Raw genomic sequence first — 14,804 nt, 5'->3', positions numbered from 1 at the left:
AGGAAAATGGCTAACCGTACAAGAAAAACATACACATTTAGATAAAACGTGACTAAATAAAAGAGTAAACGCTTGGTGGTAATGTTTAAAATATTCTATAAGACGCACGTGACCGCCTAAGGAGAGGTATAGGCTAATTAGCTTAAAATAACATAGCATTGCCCGTAAACACTGCGGTTAGCCCGGTCATGTAGCACACCTGCGCGGGCTCTGTCACGGCTACAGCCCGGGACCACAACAGTCCTGCACCAGCCCGAGTCCCCGCTGCTGTCCCGCGGAGGACTGCAGTGACATGCCCGCTGTGTGACTACCTCAACAGCCCGCTACAAACTGCAGTTAACACGTGAGTCCAAACGCAACGCCTCCCCCAAAACAGTGCCTCCATGTCCCGATAAAGTTTGTCCCTCGCACACCTGAGCCCCAGAGCCGTACTCACCGTCTATCGCCATGATGCTCCGGCCCGGACGCTACCATCCTCTGCGGGAGGGGGGTGGAGGAGGAGGCGGGAGGCGTAGAGAGGGGAGGTCATGGTGGTGCCAGGCCGGACGGAAAGCGCAGTCCCGGGCAGTGGTTGTGTAAGCTTCGGGATGGAGGTGGAGTGTAGTAGGAAGAGCAGGAGACAGGTGGCAGTGTGAGACAAGAGCGCATGTCCTAACGCTCGCATCCCGACTGATTTAACCCAGCACGTTTTTATTCTCAAGGATCAATTACAGCTAACATATATTTTACTGTGAAGTTAATTGGACAACTGCAGAAAATGAATATGGCACTTGGAAAACATGACCAGTTTCCATGTGGTTGAGGCAGAGGTGAGTCAGTTACCTTCATTCAGTTAAGCCCTACATATAGGCCTACTTAAGTAACTTTTTTAAAGAAATTGTACTTTTAAGAGTACTTTTCCTGTAGCATACTTTTACTCTTTTACTTATATAAAAAAGTAGAAATATAGCTATTATAAATACAAATAAGGGCATGCATAAAGTGAAAAAGATGAAAAGGTAGGCTTAAAAATAAAATAGTCATAGAGGTAGATGTATACACCAACATCAGAACAACAGTGCAAACATGACTTTATTAAGGTGACCGGTATTATAAAGTGTCCAAGTTAGTGCAGCTATTGTAAAGTGTTCATGAGCCAAACAGCAGAGGGGAAGAAACTGTTCTTAAGACAAGAGGTTCTAGTCCCAATGGACCGTAGCCTCCTGCCAGAGGGAAGTGGCTCAAATAGTCCATGTCCAGGGTGAGAAGTGTCAGCTGCTATACGGCCTGCTCGCCCCCAAGTGCTGGAGACGTACAAGTTGTGGTTCCTCTTCCCACTGTGAGTAAGTCTAAGTGACAAAAGCTTTGTGTGGACAATATGAAATGATTTGAACTTTTGTGTTTCTTGTAGCTCCTTCAGATATGATTAAGTTTGTCTAATTGTTTGTGTCTATCCTTAAATTGTGTCTATTCCTTGTGTCTATTCCTTAAAATACCAGATTTCTGCATTATTTAATGTTTTGTCCTTCCGATTTCATTAACTTTAAATTCCTATAAATCAGATGTTACGTCCCAACAGTTGGCAAGGCAAGTTTATTTGTGCAGCACAATTCATACCCAAGGTAATTCAAAGTGCTTTACAGAATAAGAAAGACATTAAAATAACAATAAAACAAATCAAAACATAAATAATCATCATCAAATGAACAAAGGAGACTAAAATCCTTTCAGTCATAGTTAATTTGGTTACTCTTTAAGTTACTCTTACTTGAGTATTACTTTACCCAAATACTTTTTGGTAATATCTTGGACCACTACTTTGTATATAATAATAATATTATTTTAAAGAAGCGTTACTCTTACTTGAGTACAATTTTTGGCTACTATTTAATTTATTTTATTTTATGTATTTATTTATTTATTCATTCATTTATTTATTACAAGGACAGTACACTTTGACCAACAGTACAGCTGCTAACCAAGCTGTTAACCAAGAGGCTAGTTTTTTATTTTATTTTTTATTTTTTTGCCAGATGTACAGAAGGTGCCTGGAAACAGGGATCACAATGAGATAAAACAAACATTTCATAGATTAAAATGCAGGACACTTTGCGACAAAGCAGGCAGTCCTAACCCTAACCCCCTAACCCCCTAAACTCTAAGCCCTAAACCCTTACCCCTAACCCTTCAGACAGTGACAGAATTGTTACAAGTCCAGATAGAGCAGCAGAAGCAAAGTTTAAGAGGCAGCGTGAATATAGCAGCATTAAAACATGCAGGTAAACACACAAGTAATCAGACGTAGGACAAAACATGTATTATTTACAGACACTTAAGTTAAACAGACTGAAAGCATTTTAAAAAGAGAGCTGAGCAAAAACGCACATGCACAATTAAACGCACGGTGGCAGTGACAGATTTAGTGTTGACAGGTTTGATTGCCTAATAATGGGGCTGTCAAGATAATTACCATATCAACTTATCAACAACATATTTTGAGGCTCCGTATTTATGGTGGATACTTTTTCTTTGCAATAGTGGGGGCATTTTAGACATTTTTATGTAATAAGGTCAGATTTGAACTATAGAGAGTAGAGCTAAGAACTTCTATTGCTAATTATCAGTTTATTCTGCCATTTATTTGTTGCAGCTCAGGGTTTTTTAATGATACTGTTTATTTAAAAATTGGGATATATCATGCTTCAGAATTTGTTATCGTGACCAATTTTTTTAGATGGGTGCGGAATAAATGAGATATGAGGGGATTTCTCTGACAGTAACTGGGGTGGTGGTCAATTCCTTAGAAATTCTGATGGAGAATGTGCTAAAGGCTCTTTCTGAGAGGAATGACACGATCTCTCTATGATCCTCTAGTGACCCGCCTCGTGCTGGACCTGAGCAACTCACTGAGAGGAGGAGGGGCCAGGACCTGTGAGAGTTTATAAATCAGACAGACATTAGTGAATCTAATTAGATTGTCCCAAAAAAGGCTGTGTGGGGAAGGGGGTTTCTTGTCTAAAACTGTAAGTGTCTGTTGGTCCCAGGCAATGTTCCCTCTAATTTTTCACGAGTCTGAGCGAACACACAAACTCCCTGAGCGTCCCATGGACCACTGTGAGCAACATCAGACGTGCACACTGTGGTCATGCTGCATCACATCCATCCAAGTTAAATGGTTTATTAAATGAATCAAATTACCACATTTACATTTCTGTTATAAGACTTTTAATTAAGTGCTTTCGCCACTTATACAATGAAAATGACAAAAATCTTGCTCATGACCTGTGTAGTATGTTAATGCTATTGGAAGTATAAATATTTAATTTTAACTATGGAAAAACATGAGCTTCCAACCAAACTAAGCCAACTGTAAACTCCAATGCTGAAAACACACTTAACATTTTTATCATAGCTCTGACTTGTATTATGAGTATAAGTATAAAAGTATATATATATATATGTATAATCCATTGTGTGAAGCTTTTGCTGTGCACTGGGTGAGATTGTCCTACTGTGTCTGGGAGACAGTCCAGTAACTCTTTTTCAGTATATGACACGATCATTTGATTTTTACAACTCATAAACTAGTGACAATATTCAATGACCAACACACACTGAGAGGAATCTGTATCTGCACACCCAGCTCCTCTATTACTGTAAATTTACATACCATATCAAAACAAAATATATAATGTGTATTTGTATATAAAATATATTCAAAACAAGTGGTATGAGTCAAAATAAATATATATTTACAAACCACACACTGCAAACAGTGAACAAACACACACTTCAAAATGTAAACAAACACACACTGGAAACTCAGAACACACTGTACATGTGACAGTGTGACAGTTATTCTGCTACAGTGGCTCAGTGGTTAGAGGTTGGAGGATCGTGTCCCGCTCGGACCAGTTTCTGTCATTATGTCCTTAGGCAAGACACTTCACCCAAGTGGTGTGTGTGTGATGATTGGTGGTGGTCGGGGGTGCAGATTGGCATTAGCTAATGCTACTAATTACACATAATACACATTTGACCCACAATTAAGGCAATAGCAGAATAAACCACGCTTACCGATCAGGAACTTCATCCAGTCCATCAAATCATAAGGTCGTCTGCTCCTGAGTCCACCATGAGATCTTCACTCGGTTCCACGAACCGCTCCAGGTCCGAGATGCCTCTAGTTTAACTTGTACAAACATCCACAGTATTCTTCGGTTGCGTACTTCCTTTGTTTTGTCCGTTTCGTCATGTTTAAAACCCAAAACTGCTGCAAAATAGTGCGTAACAGTGCGCCCGATTTCCCTATTTCATTCCCGTCTTATCCATAACCTGTACTTCTGTGAGCAGAAGTACAGAAGAGGCTCACTGATGGCCCTGAATATGCTTATCTGAGATCACAGTGGAGAACTAAACATACCTGTTTTTTCAGTAGACTGTTGCTCACAAAAACGTGGGAATTATTCATTTGATCATCATCAAAACTACCTTCTTTACCAAAGAAGACTCAAAAATATATTTTAAAAAAGGACATAATGAACTACATAAATGGAATGATAGAATGTGCTGCATACTAACTGAACAAATGCTTCCAATAACTCTTGGAAATCTGTAACAGTGTTGTAGAACTTTCTGATTGTCAATGTATTATACGCTGCTGTATTTATAATTGGGTAAATTGTCAATGTTTTTGTGTGTCACTCAGAACAATACTGCAGAAGATGGGCCTGGAGGGGAAGGTCACCCCCCTTCAGGCCAAGAAAAAGTGGGAAAACCTACAGAAGAAATATAAAGTATGTACATGATCTGAATGTGTACTGCTTTCATTTGTACTTATAAACCATTGTGTTAATCTTGTTTTCACATGTCTTGTATTAATATTTATTCTGTCAAAGGACTGCAAGTATCCAAAAAGTGGAGAAGGTGTGGCTGGGAAGGCGACAGCTGAAACTTGGCCCTGGTTTGTCCTCATGGATGAGGTGTTGGGGCAGAGGGCCTCAATCAACCCCCCTGTCCTCATCGCCTCTATCCCTGAGGACACACCAGGACCAAGTACTGGCTGGCAGCCACAGCCACAGCCACAGCCGCTGGAGGAGGAGGAGGAAGAGGAAGAGGAGGAGGAGGAGGAGGTGGTGGAGCAGGAGCAGCAGCAACAGCAGCGGGAGGAGGATGAGCCACAAGCGAGGAGAAGAGGGCAAGGAAGGAAAAGGAAGCGGGAGAGTGAATTGGTCAAATTGTACAGGGAGGATTTAAAGATGGAAAAAGAACATTATGAGAGGGATGCGGAGGAGAGGAAGGAGCGTTTTGACAAGTTATTTGGGTTGTTAGAAAAATTAATAGATAAACAATAAACTTTGATTTTGAAACATTTATGAGTTTTTATTTACAAATATTTACATTCATCTTACATGTCGTAAAGGAAAATAAAGTACTATTTACAATGTATTAACATAATAAGTTTAAAGACTAAAGTAAAGTGCAAATGAATAAACCTGAGTGTGCCAGTGCCAGGTTTTAATCATGAACACACACTTCCAGGGACCTTGGCAGTGCTAATCAACCTTCTCTGCCTGGACCGACTTGAGAGTGCTGAGATTGAGGTCTTCCATGTTCTGGCTGGTACGTGGGGCTCTCACACCGGGTGCTGCTCCACTGTCCACCGCATCGTTCATGGGCTGGGTTTGCAGGGCTGGCTGGGGCCATAGATGACTGGCATGTCACTTAAAAGGAATCAGAAAGAATATTGATAGTACTGCTCATGTTACATCACATCTATTTACAGTTACAGTGTTTACATGTACCGTAAATTTCGGACTACAGAGCGCACCTGGATAAAAGCCGCACCAGCTAAATTTGAAGAGAAAATCAATTTTGTACATATATAAGCCGCACCTGAATAAAAGCCGCAGGTTTTCATATTGTAACATGAGACATTTACACAGAAAGACGAGCTTACGTGCAGTGGCTCTATTTCAGGAGTCGGCAACCCGCGGCTCCGGAGCCGTATGCGCCTCTTTCAGCCTTATACTGCGGTTCTGCGTGGCTGAAGTGTATTTTATTTGTGTTAGCTCTTTTTTTGTTGTAGTTTAAATTGGAAGATTATTATGATCTTAAAATAAAATTATATTTTCTTATTTTTCGTTGCTCAAAATAAGCGTCACACTCGCGGAACAATGTTCAAAACAAACACCGCTCACGTCACACAGACACAGACACAGACACAGCTCACAGTCCTGCGTAAAGAGCCCTGATTTTCAGACGCTGTGCGCACAGGGGTCAGGAGCAACTTTGGCCCGTCCCTAATGACACACTAATAAGCTCGTCCGTAGATGTATCATGAAAATCCTGCTGGAAATCGCCACAGAAATCTATTTGATGTAGTAGCAAGTATATTATCTGCTCTTGTCTCTGCGATGACGTTTCACGTATAACACATCAGACACGACGCACAAAAGTAGAGCCACAAGCGAGTGAAAATGAGCCAAAACAAAAGTCTTTGGGGAGCTTTTAACAAAGGGGAAAAGGATAACTGAGGAGCCAGAAGAGGAGACTACGACCTCCAAGAAAAAGAAAGATAAATTTAACAGACAATGCCTACTTAAAATCTGGGTTTGTCGCTGCAGGTGACTCACGCGCACAGTCCGCTCTACGTAACATACGGGAAAAGCAAATGAGGCAATGAAACCTTCAAAACTGCTTTGGCACATGGAGAATAAGCACCTGGGATTAAACGATACGCCTTTAGAGTTTTTTTTGTTGTTTTTGTTGTTTGTTTTTTTTGAAAGAAACTGCGGAGCAGAGTAGACATAATCACATAATCAGCGCAGGGCTCCCTCTGATGCAGCGGTTTGGTGAGTTGTATTTTTTTAATGCACTTAAGTTGTTTTTGCCATATTTATCTGCCACGTGTAGAAGGCTTGTCCGTGAAAATAAAACCCAGGGGCCGTTATCCAGTAAAAAATCCATAAATAAGCCGCACTGCTGTATAAACCGCAGGGTTCAAAGCGTGGAAAAAAAGTAGCGGCTTATAATCCGAAATTTACGGTAATCACCCTGAAACACTTCTAATAACAATTTCAAACTTGGTATTATGTAAATACCTAGACATAATCATGGTCCGTGGGAACCTCCTCCAGGGCAGAGACCTCAGCACACAGCTGGTCCCACCACTGTGCTCCAGCGACGGCCTCCACTTCATTGCTCCCCTCATCTTCCACTACATTCTCTTGTGGCTCGTCCTCCAGGGCCACAGTGTCTCCTGCCCCAAGGCAGATGTTGTGGAGGACGGCACAGGCAGTGATGACCTATGACAAGAAAATATGATTTAATCTTTCATAATCACATATTTCATGATATTTAACATTTCACTTACATGTGGTGCAAAGGTGTGATGGACCTCCAGAGCATGAAAAAAGAGGCCCTGAATCTTCTTTTCATCATTCCAAAGGCACGCTCAATAATTGAACGTGCCTTGGAATGATGAAAATTGAAGTGCTGGGCTCCCACACCGTGCACAGGCCTCTTGTAGGGAGTGATGAGGGGAAGTGGACGCTGGAGACAGGGGTACCCTCCATCTGCGAGGATGAAGTGCCCTGGAGGAGGATACAGTCCTCTCTGGTACAGAGGACTGTATCGAAGGACTCTCGCATCATGGACAGAACCAGGCCACCCCACGTAGGTGTCTATGAAGCGGCCCTGATGGTCACAGACAGCCTGTAGGATAATGCTAGGAAACAGTTTCTGTAGCTCTGACCATCAGGGCCACTGGGTGGCCTGATTCTTACATGGCAGCCATCTATTGCCCCAGCTGCTCTCCTAAAGGCCCTGTGCCTCGCCAGCCGTGCAAACCCACGGGTCACTGCCTCAAAGTCATCATTGGTAGGGAGGTGGATGACTTTGTGATGCAGGGCCACCACCTCCCCAGTGACCCTGTGGATGATGCGGTGGACAGTGGAGCGTGGTATCCCAAACACTCGGGAGACCACCCGGTATGACGTTCCACTTGCCAGCCAGAAGAGGAAGACTAACACCTCAAGCTCAGCACCCCATCCATGCCGTCGGTCCAGCTCCAGAAGGCGCATTAGCACTGCCAAGGATTCCCTGCTCAGCCGAAAGTCAGGCCGTGTGTCTTCATGATTAAAGAACCTTTCCAGCACTGGCACACTCAGGTTAACTCTGCAGTATATTCTTCGGGTCTGGTTTGGGGAAAGAAACAGTTATATTCAATAAAGGTATGTGCAGTTATTCCCTGACAACAACAATAAAATAATACATTATTCTCATGACAAGTTATTATTGCAGTAATAACAATAATAACATTAAATTAACTGGTGCGGCATAGAAGGTAAACAGCGCCCTCTACTGGTATTAAACTGATTTAGCCATGGAATATATCATACCTGCCCCAAATACTGGACCATTAAAACACACAACATCCCACTTTGTACAACTAATAAGTGGTTTATAAACTGCTTTATAAACTATGAATGTAAAAAATATATTGGTTACCTCTGTCTCTGTTATAACGTATTAAGAAGGTATATTTCGTTTAAGTTATGAAGTAGCTACAAATGGGAAAACAATCACCTGGAACCTTAGATTTACCTATTAATATTCCACAGAAAACATGAATTACTTACTTCATTCAATCTAAAAAGAACTGAACGCCTGCGACGATGACGCCTTAACTCTTCTTCTATTAAACTATGACAAATGAAAAATAAAAAGGTCATTAATGTACTGTCCATTTTACAGCTATGCTCTCACATCCAACGGCGTATTGCTAATTAATCACCAGCCATCACCTTTTGTAGGCGTAACGTAAGCTACGTAAAGTACGTTCAAAGACAGCGCGGAAGTGCGGTCCGTGGTGTAGGCCTGTCCCACTTCGGCAACATGGCGGCTACACTGTGGAGGGCAGATTCTCGACCGGAACCTTCAAACTACACTTTGAAGAGTACTTCGAAGGGACCCTTCAAAAGGTGCATTTGGCGAATTGGGACACGGCCAATGATGTGGATAAGCTGCGCAAATACGTAATGTGAATCACATAATTTGCTGGAGCAGCTCGTTCCCGGTCGCATTCACTGACTCGCGTTGAAAAATAGCGCAGAATGACTTGTTTTTGTGTTTAGTTTATTTTCAATTCCGGTTCGATTTTTTGCGCAGCACAGACTTTCTGTGCGCGAAGACCGTGTCAGCAGTGCGCAATTGCGCACACGCGCAGCTTAGAGGGAACAGTGCTTGGCTTACTCATAAACTTGAATTAATTTTTGAGCTAATCCATTCTCAGTGCAGCCGCTATAATGCACAGGGAGTGGCTTCTGCACATGTACTGTTACCATGGCTACATATACCGTTAGCTTGGTAAATAATAATGTTAGCTTGGTACATATACTGTTAGCTTGGTACATATACTGTTAGCTATCAGCGGATGAACGCACTTGGCTCTTTTTGGGAGAGGGCCTGACCCCGTGAGTCACAGCTCTAATCCTCTTATCTATTCACTGTATGTTACTATTATTCCTGATTTATGTTTATTTATTATCCTGATCATATTTATTCCATTCTGGGGCATGTATCTGCGCCACTTTCACCTGGGCCTACTGGAGCAAAGAGCAGTAGTCTAGATGAAAGTGGACTAGAAGCAGTTAGTTGTGACAGTAATCCTGTGATAATCAAATGAAATCATAGTTTGATTAAAAAAACAAAAACTGCTAAATCACTAGATCATATTTTACAGGCTGTTATAGATGACGCAAAGATGCGCGCTGTGTTGACGTCAGTGCGCACATGCATGTTGTTGTTGCCAAGCGCGTGTTTCAAACATTCCCGTATTTATGCAAACTTTGCAAACCTTGGCTGCGACAGGAAAACTGTTTTTACGAACTTTATTCGACGTTTTCTTCGGAAAGAGACATAACTTTTGAACATTTTCACCTAGACTTCAACTGACTACAAGACTTCTGAGAGAAAAAAACGTGAGGTTTGTGACTTTCCACGTTCACGTTCGGGGTAGTTATTTCACAGTGCTTTTCTAGCAGCATACTTTTACTTTTACTTTACCTATTATTGAAGTAACAGTACTCCTACTTGAGTAAAAGTTTTGGCTACTTTAACTTCTCACTGTGAGTAAGATTACAAGCTTTTGTTGACAGTACTACATTATTTGAACATTTGTGTTTCTTGCACTACTCTTTAATCTGGCCCACCAAATTATTATTATTAGGATGGACACAGCGAGGACCACTGTTCCCTCTAAGCTGCGCGCGTGCGCACTGGCACACCGCTGACACGGTCTCCGCGCACAGAAAATCTGCGCTGCACAAAAAAATAGAACCGGAGTTGAAAATAAAATAAACACACAACAATTTATTCTGCGCTATTTGTCAGTGTGAGTCAGTGAGTCAGGATCTGCACAGTTTATCCACGTCATTGACAGACGTCCTCATGTCCGTATGTCCTCATGTCCTTATGTCCTCATGTCCTCATGTCCTTATGTCCTCATGTCCTTATGCACCGCTATCAAAGTTTTAGCCGATGTGGCCGATGTGGAGTGAAAACTTGCTAATGATGCTAATGATGCTAATGATGCTAAGTGTTTAACCCCTTAACGCTCCGACGGCCCGCCCTCGGAATTTTACACGCACTGTTTTGTAGTAGTTTTGCGTTTGAAACATGACGAAACGGACAAAACAAAGGACGTACGTGACCGAGGACACTGTGGATGTTTGTACAAGTTAAACTAGAGGCATCTGGACAGAAGTTGGTCCAAGTGGGACTCGATCCTCCAACCTCTGTCACAGAATGACTCACACCGTCACATGTACAGTGTGTTTTTAGTTTCCAGTGTGTGTTTGTTTATTGATTTTGACCCATACCACTTGTTCTGAATATATTTTATATACAAATACACATTATATATTGTGTTTTGATATATAAATGTACAGTAATAGAGCAGCTGCAGACACAGATTCCTCTCAGTGTGTGTTGGTCGTTGATTGTCACTAGTTTATTGTTGTAAAAATCAAATGATCGTGTCATAAACTGAAAAAGAGACTGGACTGTCTCCCAGACACAGTAGGACAATCTCACTCAGTCACAGCAAAAGCTTCACACAATGGATTATACTTATATATACTTTTATACTTATACTCATAATACAAGTCAGAGCTTTATCATAAAAATGTTACGTGTGTTTTCAACATTGGAGTTTACAGTTGTCTTGGTTTGATTGGAAGCTCATGTTTTGCCATAGTTAAAATTAAATATTTATACTTCCAATAGCATTAACATACTACAGAGGTCAGGATGTTTGTCATTTTCATTGTATAAGTGGCCAAAGCACTTCATTAAAAGTCTTATAACAGAAATGTAAATGTGGTAATTTGATTCTTTTAATAAAACATTTAACTTGGATGGATGACCACAGTGACCACGTCTGATGTCGCTCTGGTCCATGGGACGCTCAGGGAGTTTGTGTGTTTGCTCAGACTCATGAAAAATTAGAGGGAACATTGGCGAGGACACAAACGGTTTTATTTTCACGTTTACACGATGTTGTTGTCGAGCGTAAGTGTGTGGACAGTGTTTGCTTTTCTACAAACGCTAAAGACGCTGTGACCTGCTGCACCTCCTCAGCTCCACCAGCACATCCAATATCCACTAAAAACGTTCAAAACGAGACAACAGTTAAAAAAAATAAATCCACATTAGCTTTTATAAATGACTACAGGGGCTAACGAGTGGAATTTGTGTAAAACAGCGACTGAAACATGAGTAGCTAACAAATACAGTGACTAGCTAACATTTTCTGCACGTGATGAAAAATAAAAGGAAATGATGATGGTGAAATAAAATAATAATAAAAATAAATTCTTTAATAAATAAATGAAGAAGCTTTGGCCATGCTGTACTATGATTATGGTTTGATTTAATTTTTTAAACTACGGCCCCAGGGCCACACATGGCCCTTTGGGCTTCTTAACCCTATAGCGTGATGCTATCGCCGGCGATAGATTCGCGGTTGCGGACTTTCCATTACCGTAACTCCGCAACCGATTGCACTATCAAGTAAATTCAAACGGTGTCTCAAAGCAGAGGCATGGGGCTCTTTAAATGTGTTACTGTCATTACGGTAATGTGCTTATGTCGTCCCTCGGAGACGACCAATCAGAGCGCAGGTGCGATTCTCACAGTCACTACTGAGGCGTCACTCTGGAGAGCCTCGCAGTAGTAGTGGGAGTTACAGTTCGTTCAGTCAATTTTGGAGTGCCAAAAATAGTATCGTTTGCTGTATTGCAAATAAAATACTAATCTAGTATATGCATATGTAAAACCATTAGACACATAAGCACTAAATTATGAATGCATTGTGAACAAATTCATTGGCACAATAGAAACACCAAATAAAATGTGCTGTGAGTCATTCAGAGACAGTGCATGTTCAAAACACATTGTTCATTGATAATTACTGATATAATTTATTACAACATTGTTATTGCAACTGTCAGACAACTAAATTATGTTTTTTTTTACAACAAGCCATGTCATGGAACCTTTGAGGGGTCGCTGTAGGCCACGGGGGCGAAAGAGAGGAGGTGACAGGAGCAGGTCACCCCACAGTCCAGCTTCTACATCTGGAGTAAAGCTGGATTGTTTGAGGAGGTCAGCACGGGTATCCAAGCCACCACAGCGCCTCATAGAGGAGGGTGTCTCCATGGACGTGGACAGTGCTGAGGAGGCAGTGAGCGAAGGAGAGACTGTCTTGCCAGATTCACCTGAGTAAGTAATAAACTGAAGCAAATCTGTCTTTTTATCACAATGTTATCATACAATTATCACACAAAATTTTGTTTTTGTTATTGTTTTCTTTTTTTTCAGTATGAATTTGAGAGATGAATCATCTGGTGGCCACAGTAGTTGCAGGGGGGGCACTTTCAGGAGCTGCACACCACCTAGTCCCACTTCCAGGGCATGGAAGACAGAAGAGGATCCTGATGTGGCGCTACCAAAACTGAAGTTTGTTCCCAGGCGGACACCAGGAATCCAAGCTCCTCTTAAAAGTGGGACACACACTCCTCTCGACATTTTCTCCAGGTTTTTTGATGCAGAGGTGTGGAGGTTACTATGCTCCAACACTAACAAAAGTGCAGCTCGACACCAGGAGAGAGGGAGAAAATATCACTGGACTGATGTAACCCCTGAGGAGCTGAAGAAATTCATCGGTCTTCTGCTCTACATGGGAGTGATGAACCTCCCTAAAATGACAGACTTCTGGAGAAAACAGACCATCTTTGAAGTGCTCCTCCCCGCTACGGTCATGACACGGGACAGGTTCAAGAGCATTTTGTCCTTTTTCCACATCAGTGACCCTGAAGAAGATGGCCAAAATGACTTAGCCAGGGGAACTGAGAAGTATGACGTCCTTCACCGTGTCCAGCCACTTCTTGAGATGCTGCGGACCCACTGCATGGCTGTTTACCATCCTCGACAGCACATTTCGGTGGATGAACGGATGGTAGCCACCAAAGCAAGGCTGTCCTTCAAGCAGTACATGAGGGACAAACCTACAAAATGGGGCCTGAAATTTTTTGTACTGGTAGACAAGAATGGCTACACCGTCGAATACCAGCTGTACACCGGAAAGTCCTAATCCCAAAGCTCAGTGAATGGACTTTCATTTGATGTCGTTTCCTCCCTTGTCAACAAGGACTACTTGGGTAGTGGGTATATTGTCTATTGTGACAATTTTTACACCAGCCCACTACTATTCCGCCACCTGGGTCAGCAAGGGTTTGGAGCCTGTGGAACTTACAGGCAGGGGAGGATCGGGGTTCCCACAACAACAGAGAATGCCCTGACAAAGAGATCTCCACGAGGGTCCATTCGCTGGTTGAGGGACGGAGACCTTTTATTTGTGAAGTGGATGGACACGAGGGAGGTGTCCATGTGTACAAATGTCCACTCGGTGTACGCTGGAGAGACGGTGCTGCGGTGGAGGAAGAAGGCAGATGGCACCTATGAAAGGGTGCCTATCCCCAGACCCACAGCGGTGGGCGAGTACAACCGCTACATGGGAGGAGTGGACACGTCTGACCAGCTGCTGGGCACTAACACGGTCCACAGAAAAACACGGAGGTGGTACATCACGGTTTTCCAACACATGTTGGACATGGCTGTTACCAACAGCTTTATTATTTTCAAAGAGATGTCGACCATCCGTGGCGAGAGACCCCCCACAAGGCAGGACTTTCAGGAGATGTTGACATCACAACTGTTAGGAGTTCCCCTAAAAACAAAGCCCAAAGTGCCCACCTCCAACCACCTCCCTGTCCCCACCAGTTCTGGACAATCAAAAAGGCAAAAGGCCAGTATGGGACGGCGTCAGTGTGTGCTCTGCAGACGCTGCACTCCCTGGCAGTGTGAGGAGTGTAAGGTGGGGCTTTGCTTGCAGGTGGACAGGAACTGTTTCAGGATGTACCACACTCTGCCTGAATCAGAACAGTAAAAGACATTGAAAGCCCTTCATTTTGTAAATTATTGTATGTAATGTTTCACTGTTTGTGTTTATATTTCAGTTCATTTTGTAAATTATTGTATATAATGTTTCAATGTTCATGTTTATATTTCTATTCATTTTGTAAATGTATATAATATTGCACTGTTGATTTATTGTTCAATTTCCTCTTCACTGAAATATAAAATAATTTCTGATTTTCTTATTTTTGTTTTTTCACTTGTTATTGTACATAATGATCAATGCACTGATTTTAAACCATTTCTAAATATTCCAAAAAGGATATTTTACTAAAGATTACAAA

The 14,804-nt window shown here is 42.1% G+C and overlaps 1 protein-coding gene across 1 annotated transcript; it reads left to right on the top strand.

Moving 5' to 3' along the window:
- The first annotated feature begins 12,700 nt into the window (after nt 1-12,700).
- On the top strand, nt 12,701-14,491 carry LOC117393219 (piggyBac transposable element-derived protein 4-like). The gene is made up of 3 exons (XM_033991411.1): nt 12,701-12,765; nt 12,865-13,629; nt 13,744-14,491. The coding sequence occupies exons 1-3, from the start codon at nt 12,701-12,703 to the stop codon at nt 14,489-14,491; spliced, it is 1,578 nt and encodes a 525-aa protein (XP_033847302.1).
- Nucleotides 14,492-14,804: the final 313 nt, after the last annotated feature.

This window comes from Periophthalmus magnuspinnatus, chromosome 24 (genome assembly GCF_009829125.3).
Source record: "Periophthalmus magnuspinnatus isolate fPerMag1 chromosome 24, fPerMag1.2.pri, whole genome shotgun sequence".
Taxonomy (NCBI): domain Eukaryota; kingdom Metazoa; phylum Chordata; class Actinopteri; order Gobiiformes; family Gobiidae; genus Periophthalmus; species Periophthalmus magnuspinnatus.
Note: the sequence above shows the minus strand (reverse complement) of the source record. Positions and strands in the feature narration are given on the sequence as shown.